This window comes from Phacochoerus africanus, chromosome 3 (genome assembly GCF_016906955.1).
Source record: "Phacochoerus africanus isolate WHEZ1 chromosome 3, ROS_Pafr_v1, whole genome shotgun sequence".
Taxonomy (NCBI): domain Eukaryota; kingdom Metazoa; phylum Chordata; class Mammalia; order Artiodactyla; family Suidae; genus Phacochoerus; species Phacochoerus africanus.
The window spans coordinates 79,067,339-79,085,790 of NC_062546.1; the positions used below are offsets into that span (position 1 = coordinate 79,067,339).

At 39.0% G+C, this 18,452-nt stretch overlaps 1 protein-coding gene across 1 annotated transcript in view; it reads right to left on the bottom strand.

Moving 5' to 3' along the window:
• The window catches only part of THSD7B (thrombospondin type 1 domain containing 7B), an 832,155-nt gene that overhangs the window by 544,677 nt on the left and 269,026 nt on the right, over nt 1-18,452 (bottom strand). The window contains exons 5-6 of the mRNA XM_047772023.1: nt 15,357-15,512; nt 3,173-3,370 (exon numbers count right to left, since the gene is read on the bottom strand). Coding sequence (XP_047627979.1) covers nt 3,173-3,370; nt 15,357-15,512 — 354 coding nt within the window. The remainder of the gene's footprint in view (nt 1-3,172; nt 3,371-15,356; nt 15,513-18,452) is intronic.

Below are 18,452 nucleotides of genomic sequence, written 5' to 3' on the forward strand. Positions count from 1 at the left end.
AAGACACTGATCTCAAGCCCAGGTTACCTGTGCTTCTAACCAATCAGCTACAAACTGAGGAGTCCAATAACCTGTTTCAAACTCCAGGTTTTTACCTGTACTTGTGAACAACTGGCTAAAAGTCAGAAGCTCCACAAACCTCTCCTTGGGTTTTATTAATTTGTTAGAGTGGTTCACAGAATTCAAAAAAACTGTTTGACTTACTAGATAACCAGTTTATCATGATAAGATAAAATTCAGGAACAGTCAGATGGAAGATCTGCATATGGCAAGGTACCGGAAACGATGAGGCATCTCCTTGTCCCAAATTTCAACACATTCACCAACCTGGAAGCTCTCTGAACCAGGTCCTTTTGGGTTTTTATAGAGGCTTCATTACATAGGCATGAGAGATTAACTCATTGGCCATTAATGGTTGATTCAACCTCCAGCCCCTTCCCCCTCCCTGGATATCAGGGGGTCAGATTAAAAGTTCCAACCTTCTAGTCATGATTAGTTCCCTTGGCAACCACCCCCACCTTTAGGTAGTTTCCAAAAGTCACTTCATTAATATAACCCAGCTGTGGTAGAAAGGAGCTTGATGTGAATAACAAGAAACCAATTTTACCTTTATGGAAGTGATTTCTGGCACTGAATACCAGAGACCAAATACTATTTTAAAAAAAAGATGCACTCTTAATGCTCAAGAAATTCCAATGGTTTTAGAAGCTGCATGCCAGAACAGGGAAAGAGACCAAATATGCCTTTCTAATTATAAATCAGAAGCTCCTGCTCTGCAATACTGTCAAAGGCATACAACACATTGTAAAAGAAGTCCCTGGCCTGGTGGACAAAATATGACATCTTTGTAAAGTCTCCAATACCTATAAGATGACAAAGCCTGTAGGGCATTTGTCACTGAGTCTCAACCAAACAAATGATCTTGTTTCCACAACTCCAGGTTGGGAAGGCAAATCAGTATTGTTATTCTAATTCTCATCATTATTTTCATTTTATAAAGGAATGCTCTTTCCACGAATCCACTGGGACTGAGAATAGCAATAAATCTGCATTACAAGTGAAATAAGCTCATAGCTTATTTTGAATGGTTATGTGCTAGGCACTTCGCTAATCACTTTTATATAGGTAATTTAACTCTCACAATCTGAAAATGAGAAGTTTTATTATCCCCACTTTATAGCTGAAGGAAAAGATGCCCCACAGTTAAATAATTTGCCTAAGATCATCTAGCAGAAAAGTAGCAGAATGGAAGTTCCAACTTGTGTGACTCTAGAGCCCAGGTTTTAAATGTTTATACCGCTCTTCTTAAATTAAAAAATACCACTCTTCTTAAATTAAAAAAGTGAGCTTGTGTGCCACTGTTAATAAACTATACGTATGTCATCACAGTTCAAAGAGTATTTGGTAATATTAGAAGCCACTGCTAGTTTTCACTATTTAGTCAAAAAGGACTGTAGCTAATACAATCTGGTGTCTCCCTCTATTTAATTAAACAAATACCTGACTTCATGAGGTAACTGTTTACATTTCTTGGTAAAATGTATATTTGTCTAATTATGACAGAAGGAAGTATAAATGGAGGAAGAGGGAAGGAGAAGGAAGTATAAACGGAGGAAGAGGGAAAAAGAAGAGGGAAGAAGGAAGGAAAGAAGGAAGGGAAGGGAGGAGCAAGGGAAGGAGGGAGAGGGAGAGAGAAAGAGAGAGAGTGGGAGGGAGAGGAAGGAAGGGAATAAGAAATGCACTGATGAATGTCAGCCCTGTGTGGATACTAATATCCATCCTAAGTTCACTTTGTAATTTCCTCCTGGTCTATGGATTTCTTCACTCCATAAGTCAAAACATTTCACTCCACACACTGAGTGCATATAAATTATGACTTCTCGTGGCAGAGCTGATTAATACACATACTGGATACCCTTCCAAGAGACCAAATATTTTTTTAACTTGAGGATAAAGGTTTTAAATGTCACTTTTCTCATTTCCAGGTGACTGAGATAATTTTCTAAATCACACCTTCATTTCACACAATGACTGTACCAGAAGCTTGACATGATGAATGAAAGACACCACTGTTAATAGTTTTGTAAATCATGACAATTTATATTTAAAAATGGTTCTTTAGGGAGTTCCCATTGTGGTTCAGCAGTAAAAAACCCAACTAGTATCCATGAGGATGCTGGTTGGATCCCTGGCCTCACTCAGTAGGTTAAGGATCTGGCATTGCGTGAGCTATGGTATAGGTCTCTGAGGCAGGTCAGATCCCATATTGCTGTGGCTGTGGCTTAGGCCGGCAGCTGCAGCTCAGATTCAACGTCTAGCCTGGGAACTTCCATATGCTTCAAGTGCAACCCGTCCCCCCCCAAAAAAAAGGTTCTTTAGAAATGTTAGCATTGTGTCTAGAACTGATTCTGATCTAGTGTAATATTAATGAAATGATAGAGCTTAGTGTTTTGGGTTTTGTTTTTTGTTTTCCTTTTTAACTTGGAGGGAGTTGAAGCCCTGGAATCTTTATAAGGCAGTATTTGTTAATAATATGTAAAAGCATGTTACATATCCACATCAATAAAGGCACATAAAACTTGTTTGGTATTGATAATCTGAAGGCTATCCAGACCATTTCTGCATTCAGTTTGTCTTAATCAATTAAAAACTCCAGAGAAGTCTTTAGGTCTACTGTATCACATGCAGGGAAAATTAAAGTGTTCCTTTTTTTTTTGGCTTTTTGCCTTTTTTCTAGGGCCACTTCCCATAGCATATTGAGATTCCCAGACTAGGGGTCTAATTGGAGCTATAGCCGCCAGCCTACACCAGAGCCACAGCAACGCGGGATCCGAGCCGCATCTGCGACCTACACCATAGCTCATGGCAATGCCGGATCCTTAACCCACTGGGCGAGGCCATGGATTGAACCCGCAACCTCATGGTTCCTAGTTCCTAGTTGGATTCGTTAACTACTGCACCACGATGGGACTCCTAAATAGTGTTCTTTTATCAGGGAGTGCGCAGCCTCACATTACATCAAGGCAGCTTACTTTGTAGCAATGTGTCACTTGACTTAAATATTTAAGTCTAGAAAAGGCTGTGTTTCTCTCCCTTGGGCAAACTATGAGCTTCGCAATGTGTTATTTAGCAGATATCCCTTAACAACCCTTGTGTTTCCTGGGGGTCTTACCTCGCTCATCCTGACAGACAGCCTTGAGGATGCGGTGTCCCAGGCCACACTTGCCATGATCAGGGATACAGATCCCTTCGGATGTCAGCCATCGGTAACACAGTGGATCGTCACAAGGGACAGATTCCACCAAGTGAGGGCAACGCCCCGCAGGCCCTGTGGACTCCATGAGGACATGGCGCTGTCTCATTCTAAATCCTAAAATGAAAGGGAACAAAAGGTTCATGAGATTCCATCCTTATCCAGCCAAGGAAAGGAAGCAGTGGCTTGGAAATTTATGAAAATTTATTGTACACCTGCAGCTCTAAGGCATGTATTATTTTCACGTGTTTTATTTTATGGGAAATGGGGAGATAAGGAAATGATAGGAGAGACAAAGTGGAAAAAAACTGGAACAGGAAACCTAACTTCTGAGCATTTACAACTTAGCAGTTGGAGAGGCCAGGCATAGTCAAATGGAATAATAAATAGCTTATGTCCAATGGTATCAGTAAGCCAGTAAAAATAAATGATGACTCGCAGAAACAAGCTAAACAGAGATAAATCCCCATTTTCTTTTTTGCTGTTGTTTATGACATTCCTGTTACCCTGTATTAAGCTGAAAGACATCTATACATTGACATATCCTGGTTGCCTGAAACTTCACAGGTTCAGGCCCTGAGATCTCCCTGTATCACTCTCCTGAGATATCCAGGTCAGCCAGCCCAGTGAAGATAGAATTTCCCTGGACCACACTCCCCACCTTGGCTAGACATGGGTCACTAGACTAGTGGTCAGTTTCAAAAATGTACTGTGGGACTAAGATCCAAAGTTATACCATAATGAGGATATGGATGGGTCTCACAGGCTATAAGCCTACATGGTCATAAACCCAATGTCACAGGATCTAGCTATAGATCCTGTGCAAATTGAGGGATATGGGTCAACCATAGATGGTAGGGAGTGGTGGGATCTGTGGCAAAATAGAGGACTGTGCTTTACTAAAGTGTGTGGCTTCCATTCACTGCTACAAGGAAATGTGAACTCTCTATTGTCAAATCTTCCAATTTTGTCTAGGAAGCCGAATCCAAGTTATGTTTGGATTTTACATGAAACCTCTCTATTTTTAAATGATAGAAACTAATTTATACTTTTAAAAGCTAAGTGAGGGAAGGTAGTATGAAAAAAAGAATGTATATATGTGTGACTGGGTCATTTTGCTGTACAGTAGAAATTGAAGAAACACTATAAATCAGTTATAACTTAATCAAAATAAATAAAAAGTGATGGAGAATGAGATGTAACCCTTCAGTGTCTGAGTTTTCCATCTCTTACCCTCAGTATATAGCACTTCTAAAAGCTAGGCCGAACTTCTATGGATCTCATATTTAACCTTCTATCCTCTAATTCTCCAAATTCAATCAATGGATTTATGTACCTTTATTACTTTTTTTAAAAACAAAACCAATCATATCATCTGCTACTATCTTAAAAAATAATGGCTCAGTTATTCCTTGGGATAAGTAAAAATGAATGAATGAATGGGTGAATGAATGAATGACTTAGCCAGGAAGATAGAGATCATGAGAACACTAACGTCACAGAAGAAGGTGGTATGGTACCCCACCACTTTTCCCAGAAGAGGAGGGGAGAAAGACAGGTTCCAGAGTATGAGAAGTACAAGAGGTAACAAAGCCAAGTGTATCCCTCTGGGTTTGCCAGGACCACACTTATTTCCCCACAAGTGGTAGTGAAACAAAAAGATGGACAGGGAGTTTGGGGTTAGTAGATGTAAACTACCATTTGGATTGGGTAAACAAAGAGATCCTGCTGTGTAGCACAGGGAATGTTATCTAATCACTTGTGATATAACATGATTTAGGATAATGTGAGAAAAAGAATGTATATATTCGTATAACTGGGTCACTTTGCTATACAGCAGGAATTGATAAAACATTGTAAATCAAATACACACACACACACACACACACACACACACCTCAAGGTGTAGTTGGTAAAAGATGCCTCCTCTGAAGTAGCCCAGCCAAGGAGGCTGGAACAAATGGACACACGGTTTAAGGCCACAAGAGGGAGCTGAGCTCCCTTAGAATAAGGCAGGACTGGGCAAGGATTTTAGATGCACTGCCATAAGTGCTTTAAATGGGTTCTCTTGGTCTAGGCTTAACACATGAGCTTCTTTTAAAAGACACTCTTAGAGTTGTACTTTATGGATTGGCCACCTCTGGGAAGGCGTCATTCAGCCAGTCAGAGACCATTCCCTCATGGCACTGAAAGTATTAATTTCAGAGGCAATTAAAACAATAGATGGCTTCTGCTGTGTTTCATGCGTCCAAGTCTGTGTCACCCACTAGTCAAAAGAAAACCTGCAGAAGAGTTCAGCCCCTTTCCTAGGTCACCCTGAGAATAGCTCAAGGCTGTATACTACACTTGATGGACATCAAACTACATGACCTTTGAGTCCTCACTGCCACATCACTTGGGTGACCTCTATTCTTAGATGTAATGCCCATGGGCTGCTTATTTACCATCTTACGTTTGTGCTTGTTTAGTTTATATCTTTAAGCAGGACATGACATGGGTCTCCATGATTTACAATGATTGACAACTAGCTCAGAATCTAAGCAGTCTTTACTAAAGGATGCTTGGTGTCCTATTACCTAGAGCTTAATGCCATTGAGGGGCATGTGTATTTTCCTCTATAAATCAAGCAGCATCTATCTTGCCATAAATCTTTAGATTGCATCTCTTCAGTCAATAAATTCTTTCAGTCTTTCATCTGCACTGCCCTTGTCCTGACTCTAACTAGGATCAAATCAAAGCACAAGCTCAGCATAAAACAAAAAACCTTGGATTCTCTTGTTAGCCCTTAACTTTAATCACACATTGGTGTTCATGGCTGCAATAGACATCAGTTTTCCCTTGGGTGTTTCTGCTCTGAAAGATACACAATGGCCAAGTCCCTGGTGGTTGGGGCCAGCCAACCACTTACCTTCATTTACTGAATTCCATATTAATCAGACATTGTCATTCAGTAAACAGTAACTGCCATATGTAGATCGCTGTAATATACTATGGTAAGCCACAGGAGGGACAGAAAACATAAATCTATTTTTCGCAGAGCATACAGTCCAACAAGGCAAAAAGCACATGCTTTCACGAAGTATCTATGCTCTGCTAATACTACAGTAGCCACTTTTCTGATATATCCCTAAACCATTTAATAAGTTACTATTCTCATTTTGCATACAGAAAAACTAAGACTAGATGATACCTTATTATTTCTTCTAAGACATGTAACTGATTAAATGAATATGTGTGAGGGATAAATTAGCAGTTTGGGATTAACATATACACACTACTATATGTAAAATAGATAACCAACAAAGACCTACTGTATAGCACATAGAACTCTACTCAATATTTTGTAATAACCTATAAGGAAACAGAATCTGAAGAAGAATATGTATATGTGTATATATATAAAACTGAATCACTGTGCTGCACACTTGAAACTAACACAATAATTGTAAATCAACTATACTTCTATAAAAAATGGATGTGTATGATATTCAGCTTAGGTTTTCCTCAGCCATTACCTCCTCACAAGAAAGAATTCAATTCAGCTCTAGTGTATGGCATGTCCTAGCCCCACTTCATACAGTAAATCCAACAGTACCATGGATCACTTCCTTGAAATAAAGCTATACAGATTAGATAACAGAATTTTAGGTACTGGGTAGCAAGATGTTCTAATAATCACTTCCTGACCACAGATTCAGTTCACCTTTAGTGAAACTAATATTGAAGGGTTTTTTTGTTTTTTTTTTGTTTTGTTTTGTTTTTCCTCTGGACTCAAGGATTTAGTATATATTCTACTGGTTTAGTGCATAGTCCACTGAAGATAATTGTAAAAGGGTGATTTGTGGGTGGGGAGAGAAAAGGAAAGAAGTAAAAATGGCAGAAGAGAGGTCAATTTTTTTTTAATTGAAACCATAGAAAAATTACAGGAGGCTCAGGAGAGCCAATCAGGTTTAAGGACTTATACCTTCACTTTTCGAGTGGGACCGAAGTGTCGACATGAGTTTCTAGGAAGCCACCCCACCCATGGCCAACACTTATCTCCACACTAACTCCACTGGGATGGGCTAAAAGCAATAGCCAGCAAGTTGACCTTATTCCATCTGAAGCACTCCCTTTGCTCCTCATCTCCAGCAGCCTTGGGCACTGGGCAACAACCCTGAGTCAAAGGACCTGAGTAGACTGGATCTTTGATTCCAGCTCCTTAGAAATCAACCACCATTCCTGCAGGCATAGCATTTTATGACATTGTTTTTAGTGGACACCCTGTTATGAATACAGGAAATAAGAAGCATCAGATTATGGGTAGGGGAGTCCTCAAGGCTTCTGATGAGGAGTAGACCCAGCCCGCCAGCAGCCCCAACACACACAGGTGCCGAAAAAAGGCAAAAGAACAAAACTATTGTACTTACAATCCATGACAAAGCAAAAGTATTTCAGAGATTTCTCGTTAATGGTGGATCTCTCTAGCAGACATGGATGGAAGTGGAAATTTTCCCCATCATTGTTACAGATCCAAAACATGTCAGTGTTTTCCTACTTTAGTGAGTTAACTAAATTAATTTGTTTCAAAGCATAAAAGACTGTATTCATAAAGATAGTCATGGCCTCTCAGTTTCCAACTACCTTTTCCTATGGGGATTTTTAGAAGGTTAGGTGCTATCATGGAAGGTGGGGGAGTGGATACTGTTCTGGAGAGGGGAAGAAGGGGGGATTCCCTGAAGTCTTACTGAATAAGTAGTTACCAATGGTGACACCCTATCCAGAAGCCTCCATCAAATTCCTCTTTAGAGCAACTTTTGTAGGCAAGCTTGCCTTTCTAGAATGGATCTGAAAAGGACAGGGATGTCATATAAATATATGTCTATATATCAGAAAGAATTTTTTATTTTATTTTTTTTCAGGTAAATTATTATTTTATTGTGCATTATAAAGACATGGATGTGATGAGTTAGTTCCACATTGTCCACTTCACTGAGATTTATTTTTGTAGCTTCCCTCAATATAAAACATTTTCTTATTCATGTTATGAGACACTATCATTATTTCTGAACATGTTTTAATTAATGAGTTAAAATTTATTATATACCTAGTGGTTTAAACAAGCAGTTATTTATTGTATCAGAAATTTAGGCATGGTGTGGCTTGATTCTCTACTTAGATTGAAATCAAAATTTTGGCTGTATTCCTTTCTGGAGGTTCTTGGTAGGAATCAGCTTCCAAGCTCATTCAGTTTGTTGGCCCAGTTCAGTTCCTTGCAATTGTAAAACTGTGGTCATAGGACATGTCCTCTGGCTGTAGCTAGAGGCCACTTTCTAATCACAGGAGTGACTATCCCATCAAATTTCAAGCCATGGTGATTGTACTCCAGAGGGCAGGAATTTGGGGGGCCATATTTGAGTTCTGTCTACTATTAAGTGCTGATAAACAATTTTTGTTACTGATAGTGACATGTGGTGAGAATTACATTCTCTTTACTTTTCACATGCCATGTTCTTAACTCAAGTCCTCATTTTCTCTCCTTCAGACTTTTCTAATGGCTTCTCAATAGAAGTCCTTGCTTCTTGTATTTCTGCCACCTAAATTTGGCAATACCTCCAAGCACAATTATAAACACTGTGACCTCATCACTCAAAAATTTTTACTATCTCCCTAATGCCTTGTATTTTTTATTTTTATTTTATTTATTTATTTATTTTGCTTTTTTAAAATTACTCAAATGGATTTATCACATCTGTAGTTGTATAATGATCATAACAATCTGATTTCACAGGATTTCCATCCCACAACCCAAGCACATCCCCCCACCCCCCAAACTGTCTCCTCCGGAAACCATAAGTTTTTCAATGTCTGTGAGTCAGCATCTGTTCTGCCAAGAAGTTCCGTCTGTCCTTTCTTCAGATTTCACATGTCAGTGAAAGCATTTGATGTTGGTGTCTCATTGTATGGCTGACTTCACTTAGCATGACAGTTTCTAGGTCCATCCATGTTGCTAAAAGAATTTTTAAAAAATGCATTATATGTGTGGGTAAAGTTCTTCCATCAGCAAGTTTTTAGGTTATTCCTCTTTCATTTATCTCTAATTATAACTCCCTGGGAGAGTATCAAAGATAAAGCAATGAATGATAAAACCTGATGCAATTTAACTTCCTCTGAAAAGCATCCTGGTTTTACTTGACAAGTACCAGCTTGCTGAGCACTGCTCCCCTTGTGTGTCTGTCACAGACCTGATGGAAGGTGTGAAGGCTGTGTACATGACAGATTTTCTCATGTACTCTAAATAGCTGAAAGCCACAAGCCTCAGATGATTCCTGATTGAAAGGTATCTTTCTGAGAATAATGGCCACATGAAGATAATTTCTATAATCACTAATTTCTTCTACTAAATGATAAAATACTGTATGCTTTCCCATCCTTTTCTGCTATTAAAAAATGTGATTAAAAGGGAATAACACAGTCACTGGGAAAAAGATGAGTGAAAAGAAAAACTAATTATCTCCAACTTTACACATTTCTTTCTTGCGGTGTTTGCTTATTTCTTCCCCTCAAATTCCCCTTCATCCATATATAAAAAAGAGTATATAATATCTAGGAAAGTATGACTATTCTAAATTTCTGCTAGTTGGTTCATTGCATTTCTAGGGTAGGGAATTCAAATATGAAACTAAAGAGTTCAGTTTACATCCCGGAGTTGTGTAATGTTTAATGCATTAGCCTGTGTGCTCCAGTCTCTGTGGAATTCTTGACTACATTTAGTTTGTGCCAGTCAGAGACTCTGACAGAACCCATGGTAGGACCACAGGATGATCAAGATTAAGAGTATCCTGGAACTCATGCTCATAAGAAATAATGAGATGACTTAGCATCATCATAACAGGCTTGGACTCCTTGTAGGCATGGAATCATTTCCCTAGAGGGAAAACTCCTTTGTTTTTATTATTCTTTCCAAGAAGGATTATATAGGGAGGTGGTCCTGGCAGGTTTTAGCAAGACCTTAAAAAAAATCAAAATTCTCTCTGCTCTAGTGAAACATTTATAAATAGCAAACTCCCAGACCTGAATAACAATCACCTCACCTTCCTCTCTCTCCTGTCCATGATTACTTTGTTCCTAGAGCAGATCAATCAGCCTTAGTAATACTCATCAATCCCAATACATCCTTAAACTCTGCAGGTGGTTGTTGACACTACTACCTTCAGGTACTGTCTCTACCATTTCCTTTAGCCCCAAAGACTGAGGTTTTCTTTGAGAAAAATTTATTGTTGAAGGCAAAACCACACTTCCCAGTTACCTAGAACCCTCAAGCTGATCTCAGAACACCCTCCCTTTCTCACACAACTACCGTCTGCATTTCCTCTCTCTCCAGATGACACACTGTGGAGGGTGGGCCCCATGCCTCATACTATATCTCCTATATCAGCTCAGAGGCTCACTCTCATGGTTCCCACTAGCCAATGCAGTGCACATGGGCACAGGGCTTCTCTGCTAACCTCAATGCTGGAGTTGTGCCTTGATCTAAACTCTTTGGGCTCATGGAGTAAATCACAAAGGAAGCCAGTGTTGGAACAGTGGACTGAGAAGACAGGAACTCAGGTTCTCAGTGCTGGCTTGGCTATTATTAAATCACTATGGGTTGTATGAGTATTTTGTATATTTTGCAGATTAGTGCCTTGTTAGTTATATCATTTGCAAAGATTTTCTCCATTCGTGTGGGTTGTCTTTTTGTTTTTTGAATGGTTTCCTTTACTGTGCCCAAGCTTTTGAGTTTAATTAGGTCCCATTGTTTTATTTTTGTTTTTATTGTCATTATTCCAGGAGGTGGATCAAACAAGATGTTGTTGTGATTTATGTCAATAAGCATTTTGCCTATGTTTTCTTCTAGGAGTTTTATAGTATCTAGCCTTATGTTCAGGTTTTTAATCCAATTGAGTTTATTTTTATGTATGGTGTTAGAGAATGTTCTAATTTAATTCTTTTACATGTAACTGTCCAGTTTTCTCAGCATCATTTATTGAAGATACAGTCTTTCCTCCTCTGTATGTTCTTGCCGCCTTTGTCATATATTAGTTGGCTATAGGAGCCTGGATTTACTTCTGGGCTATCTATCCTGTTCCTTTGATCAATATTTCTGTTTTTGTGTCATTACCATATTGTTTTGATGATTATAGCTTTGTAGTACAGTCTGATATCCAAAATATACAAACTACTCATATAACTCAACAACAAAAAAACAAAACAACCCAATTGAAAAATGGGCAGAAGACCTAAATAGACATTTCTCTAAGAAAGATATATGGATAACCAAGAGGCACATGAAAAGATGCTCAACATCTAATTATTAGAGAAAAGCAGATCAAAACTATAATGAGGCACCACCTCACACCAGTCAGAATGGCCACAATTAACAAGTCTATAAATAAAAAATGATGAAGAGGGTATTGAGAAAAGGGCATCCTCCTTTACTATTGATGGAAACATAAATTGGTGCAACCACTATGGAAAAGAGTTTGGAGGTTCCTCAGAAATCTAAATATAAAACTGCTATGAACCAGCAATCCCACTCCTGGGCATATATCCAGACAAAACTTTCATTCAAAAAGATACATGCACCCAGGAGTTCCTGTCCCCACTCAAAGGTTAACAAACCTGACTAGTATCCATGAGGAGACACGTTTCATCCCCAGCCTCAATCAGTGGGTTAAGTATCCAGCATTGCCATAGGCTGTATGGCAGACACAGCTCAGATCCCACGTTGCTGTGGCTATGGTATAGTCTGGCAGAAATAGCTCCAATTTGACCCCTAGCCTAGGAACCTTCATATGCCATAGGTGCAGCCCTAAAAAGACAAAAAAAAAAAGATACATGCATACTAGTATTCATTGCCCTATTATTCAAAATAGCCAACACATGGAAATAACCTAAATGTCCACTGACAGATGAATAGATTAAGATGTGGTACATATATATAATAGAATACTATTCAGTCATAAAAAGAACAAAATAATGGCATTTGTAGCAACATGGATGCTAGAGATTCTCATACTAAGTCAGTCAGAAAGACAAAGTCAAATACCATGTGATATTGCTTAAATGTGGAATCTAAAATATAGCACAAATGAATCTATCTGCAAAACATAAACAGACTCACATAGAGAACAGACTTGTGGTTGCCAAGGGGGTGGGGGAAGGGTGTGGGATGGGCTGGGAGTTTTGGATTAGTAGATGTAAACTATTACATTTAGAGTGGATAAGCAATGAGATCCTACTGTATAGCACAGGGATCTATATCCAATCTCTTGGGATAGAACATGATGGAAGTTAGTATGAGAAAAGCACATCAATCATTAGCATAGACCTACCCTCATCTAATATGACTACACCTTAACTTGATTACATTTGCATTAACCAGATTTACCAAAAAAGGGCATATCCACCTGTACCAGGGGTTAGTGCTAAACATATCTTTTGGGAGAACACAATCCACCCCACAATAGATAATATCTAAAGAATGACGCACCAGGGTCCCTTTGTCAGAGCTGACTTATGCAATAGAGAGATAAGAGCCAATAACAAAAGAAGTTAGGCAAAAAAATCATCTTTGGCAAATGGGGTGAATTAGGGGTTAGAAAGGTGTGAGCTTCCCAGATGAGTTCCATGGACCTATTGTGGGTGACATGGAAGAGGAAGACTGGAATAAAAGTTGAAAGTGTAGTTTTTCACAAAATATTTTGTTAAACTGAACCTAATTAAGAGAAAAATAGAAACAAGAGCTGGAGAAATAAGAGATTATAAATAGAAAGAGAAGAAGAATGGAAGATTGTAAAAACAAAATATTATAAAGAGAAAGAGAAAGAATGAGACCGAGATCCATTGACCTCTTGATACTTTTGAACACAGCCCTATCGTCCCTTCAATTTTAGCTAGATGAGCTAATAAGTTTTCTTATTTTGGCTTATACAAGTTTGAATTGGGTTTCTATCACTTATAACCAAAAGTGTCGCAGTGAATTATAGGGTGCACTTGGCCTTGTGTGGTTTTTCTAGCTTTAAGAGCAAAGGAAGGCAGTGCTCAATGCAGCAAGGTTGTAGCAGCACAGATGGTCACAGCCACAGTGGCTGGGGAAGCCTAAGTCCAGCCTCAAATGATATTCTAGTTAGTGACCTTAAAATGGAGATGCACCCATCAAACATAAGATTGGTTCTAATAACAGGTAAGTTACCCTGGGAGCCTCATACCTAACTACAAAAGACTTGCATGGTCAAATTATACACAACGGATTGCAGATATTGGAATTAATGGGATACTATTTGTATTCATAAACTGAAGAGGCTTGGGGGACATTATGGTTATGTGACTAACATAGGAGTAGCATGAGCTTTCCAACACCCCCCCATGTTCCATCGAGATCCAGATTTCTATCATCTGATAAAAGAATTAAAGTTAGTTTCTTTCTGTCCTAGATAAAATGGCAACGTATATCCTCCTATTCTACCTTAGAACAAACAAGGAAGAATAAAGAGAAAAGCTAAGGGACATGCGTTTGTGAACCTGGGCATGCACGTGTGTACATGTGAGCCCCCCTGGGAAGTGCTAAAATATGGGTTTTCAAATAGAATTAAGCTGAGAGCACCACCTTTGTAACATCAAGCATTTTTCCATATACTCTTTGTTTCCATGGTATAACTGGGGGGCATTAGTGCTTAGCAAACATAGCATAACTTATGAAATGTCCTTGGATCTCATTTCTCTTAGTAAAGGAAATATTTCTTTTCAACACTGCCATTTAAGGGAACATAATATCAATACAAACTAAAGGGCCAATAAAAGAAAAGTCAAGATGTCACCAAAAAAGAACATTTTAAGATGCAGATGTGAAAAAAAAAAGATGCAGATGTGTATGTGTATATATATGTGTGATATACATACATACATATATATATATATATATATATATATATATATATATACACGAAACAGTATATATGTGTGTGTATGGTGTGTGTGTGTGTATTTATATACATATATAAAGCAGTAAACTATAAACTAAAGAAAACAATGAATTACCATTGTGGTTTAGTGGGTTAAGAAACTGACATAGTATCTGTGAGGATGAAGGTTCAATCCCTGGCCTCACTCAGTGGTTTAAGGAACTGGCATTGCCACAAGCATAGGTCACAGATGCATCTCAGATCTGGTGGTGTTGTGGCTGTGGTCACAAGGGTCACAGCATAAGTCATAGATGTGGCTCAGATCTGGTGGTGGTGTGGCTGTGGCATAGGCCTGCAGCTGCAGCTACAATTTGACCCCTACGCTGGGAACTTCCATATGCCATCGGTACAGCTATAAAAAGAAAAAAAAGAGAGAGAGAAAGAAAACAAGATTGCAGAGATCTACAAATTTAAACCAGCAATAAGCACACAAAACTTGAAGATTTCACCTTAAGCCTGAGGAAAATACCAAAAAGTAAACAACATATATAAACGTCCCTCATGAAAATTTAAACTGTAACATCAAATTCAGCATTTGATTCAGCCTTTGGAAATCTGAAAATAAGTAAATAGATACATAGAGCAATTGTTTCTTGATGTGATTATAGAAATCATGTCTAATTTTTGAAGTATATCTATGACATATATATAACATTAAGTTGTGGTTAGCAAATACTTGATCCTGTCTAAAATTTCCATAAGACATTTGGCACATGACAAAAGGTCCTTGAAATTTGGTCCCAAACAAAACCATGTGACGTGGGCCAATCAGGCTCATGGATGTTTTGGACAGGACCAAATATCAAAGACCTCTTTCTGTGGACCAAATGTCTTACGGACATTTTGGCCAGGACCAAATTCCCTTCAGGTTTAAGTTATATACCATTTTTGATTAATAGTCACTTCACCAGCTATGAGGTTAGTTGGAAGGTCATTCAAGTTGGGCTTCTGTGCTCCATAAAAAATGTCCCCAATGGCATCCTTAATAAATGAATAAGCTGGTTATCTAAATTTTACAAACAAATATTGTCCTAAGCAGACTTAAGCAGCTATTTAGCTACCAGAATAAATATGTGTGCACTGGAAGGAAATGAAGCCCAAACAGATAAGGCACTCACCTTTTCTCCCCTGAGGATCATGGCAGTTTTCATGGATGCACAGGCCCCAGGCTGACCAGGAAGATACTATACAGTCTGTAGAACAAGGGATATTGCAGAGCTGAGAAGCTGCAGGGGCAGGTCCCAAACATAATGTTTTTTCCACAGGTCTGGAGACTGAGGAATAACAACAAAAAAAAGTCTAAGTCACATTCTCTGAGCATCCCTACAATTGCTCCTCTCTTTATTTGTGTGCCTGCCTCGTTCACATCAGCTTCATGGTTAAACAGATTATACGCAAACAAAAAAATCAACACTCTTCCAATACACACTACTTAGCTCCACAATATTACATTTAGGATGAGGAAAGGCAAAAAAAAAAGACAGTGACAAAGGGTTTGAATTTGTGTTTCCTGCATGACAGAGTATTATTCCCTGGGAATCCAAGAGAGGACTGAAAATATAGATACACATTATGTAGAGTTATGAATTTTAAAAAAATTAAGTGGCTTTGTAAAGTTTCAAGATGAGTCTATCTTGACTATATAAATGACCGGGTCACCATGAAAAATTTAAAATCAAACCCCAAGGGGGGGTGTTTAGCATAACCAATCTACTGCCATTACTCCCCTGAGGGGTGGAGCTCTCAAAGACATGGAAGAAAGATGGGTCTTAAAAGAAGAAAACTCAGGATCTGTGACTGCAGAATTAGCCCTGGATGTCAGTTTCATTAGAAAGGCTACCCAGAGGCAAAAGGAGTGTCTGAGGAGCCACAGGGAGTGCCAAACTAGGAGTCTTCTAGCTCTTCCTGGTGTGTACCTATGCACAAAGAAAGCCCAGAATTGGGCCACTACAGAAGGCAGTAATCATCTGTCCCTCAGTGGGGCTCATCAAGTGTCCCCTCTATGCAGACCCATTCTGGGCACCATGGAAATGTACAGATGAAGGAGTATATGTGATCCTGGTTCTGCTCTGCAATGACCCAATTGAAAAAAACAGCCAAATGATGGAGTTCCTGTTGTGACTCAGTGAGTTAAGAAACTGACAGCATCCATGAGGATGTGGGTCTGATTCTTGGTCTCCCTCAGTGGCTTACAGATCAGGCATTGCCACAGCTTGGCACAGGCTGCAGATACGGCTTGGTCGGTGTTGCCATAGCTATAGTGTAGACCTGCAGCTGCAGCTCTGATTCAACCCCTACACCAGGAATTTCCATATGCCACAGATGCAGCAATAAAAATAAAAACAAACAACAAAACACAAAATAGCCAAATTCATAATTACACTTTCACAGAGCAATCTCACGCTAAGCATGTTGTAGGGCAATTCAGTCTGTGAGCCAACGGTTTAAGTTCAGATGGTTTTATCTTACAGACCGCCTTGTGTCATTGTCAAAATACTTCCCATGTGTCACTTCCATCCACTTAAGCAGATCAGAAAATGGTCAAAGATGGAGGATGGAATGACACAATTGGGTGGTAAATCAACCCATCTACTTTACCTCCTCACTCTTCACATGAGTTTTAAGTTAAATAAAGATGGAAATAAATCACAGCTCCAATGAGCAGAACTTAGAATGTAAACCAAAACAACAGCAATATTTAAAAATATTGTCATGAGTAGGTTCTAATCCATGGGGAATATAGTGTTTCCAATGAACAATGGAGCAGCCTGAGGTGTTTATGAGTGGGAATGGGAAAAGCAAAAGGTTACAAAGGAAAATGGTTTGTTTGCCATGGATTCTTTTACTGTCTGCTGAAATAATTCAACCTAACTTAAAATAAAAGACAGGAGCAAATCAAGATTGCTAATGTGGGAGTTCCCTGATAGCCTAACAGTTGAAAACTCAGTGTTGTCACTGCTCTGGCTCAGGTTACTGCTGTGATGCAGGTTCTATCCCTGGCCCAGGAACTTTTAAATGCCTCAGGCATGACAAACAAAGAAAATCACTAATATAAATTGTCAAAGCTTGCAAGCCATGTGGAAGAGATAGACAAAGGGAGAGAAAAGAGATTTTGAGGCAAAGAAATGGAGTTTCTGGGGAGGCTGAAAAGAGGGGGTGATCAGAGATTACACTGGCAATAACAATAGCCAGATGGTGTGCTGGAGTGACCAGAACTGGGGATTACATAGGACACTGATGGAGGGGCTAAAGAAGAACCTGCAAGATTGGGAAAGGTTTGGTAATTTCTTCCCCAGGAGTGAGCAAAGGAAGATCCACAAGATAGCTATTCACTTATTACATCACGCCTTCATTCCAAAACACTGAGGAGTCATCTAAATGAGGCCCTGTTGAATGCTATCTGCTTCCAAGGAACTGACTCTCAGTCAAGAAATGTAAGTCAAGTAGCATTTTACCAAAATTGATGGAAAGAGATGCTTCAAAGCATTGTATAAATAGAAAGCTGCACAGCCAGAGGACTTAAGGCAGAAGTATGTTTGGGTCCCAGCCCATGTTTGGTTACCACATGTTCTCACAAACTCAAACTTTTATTCTAAAACCAAAATCTAAGTAATGATGGAAAAAAGAAGTGAGGCATGAAAACTGATTAATCTAATTGTTTAATAAACATTTATAGTGCTTGTCAAGCACTGGTTATAAATAGCAATTTAACCTGCATGACTTTAAGATATATATTATTATTATTCTTAGTTTAAAATGAGGACACGGACATGGAAATATTTACTCACTTGCTCACATTCCCAATTAGTGAGCAGTGGAGCAATGGAGTGGGAGCCAGGTAGTCTCATTCCAGAATTTGTGCTGTTAACCCTGCATTATGTGGCCTCCCCATCAGTTATTCAACCTACAATGCAAAGTGCTTACCATAAGTTAATACTGTGTTGAGTGCTGAAGCTAGGTTAGTAAGTGAAACAGACAAGGTTCCCATCCTCATGGAGCCTGTTTATCAATATGACTTGATACTAGGCATACATGATACATGAATCCATGAGCCTCAACAACAAGACTGGAAAGCCATTACTGTGGCTTCTCTATCCTTCATCATGACTGTCTTCCTATAACACCAGATAGACCTTAAGTGTCTGATGATCAATGCTGAAAAGATACTCCAATCTCTCAGTTCCAGACACTTGCTGCTACATCTCTGAACATGG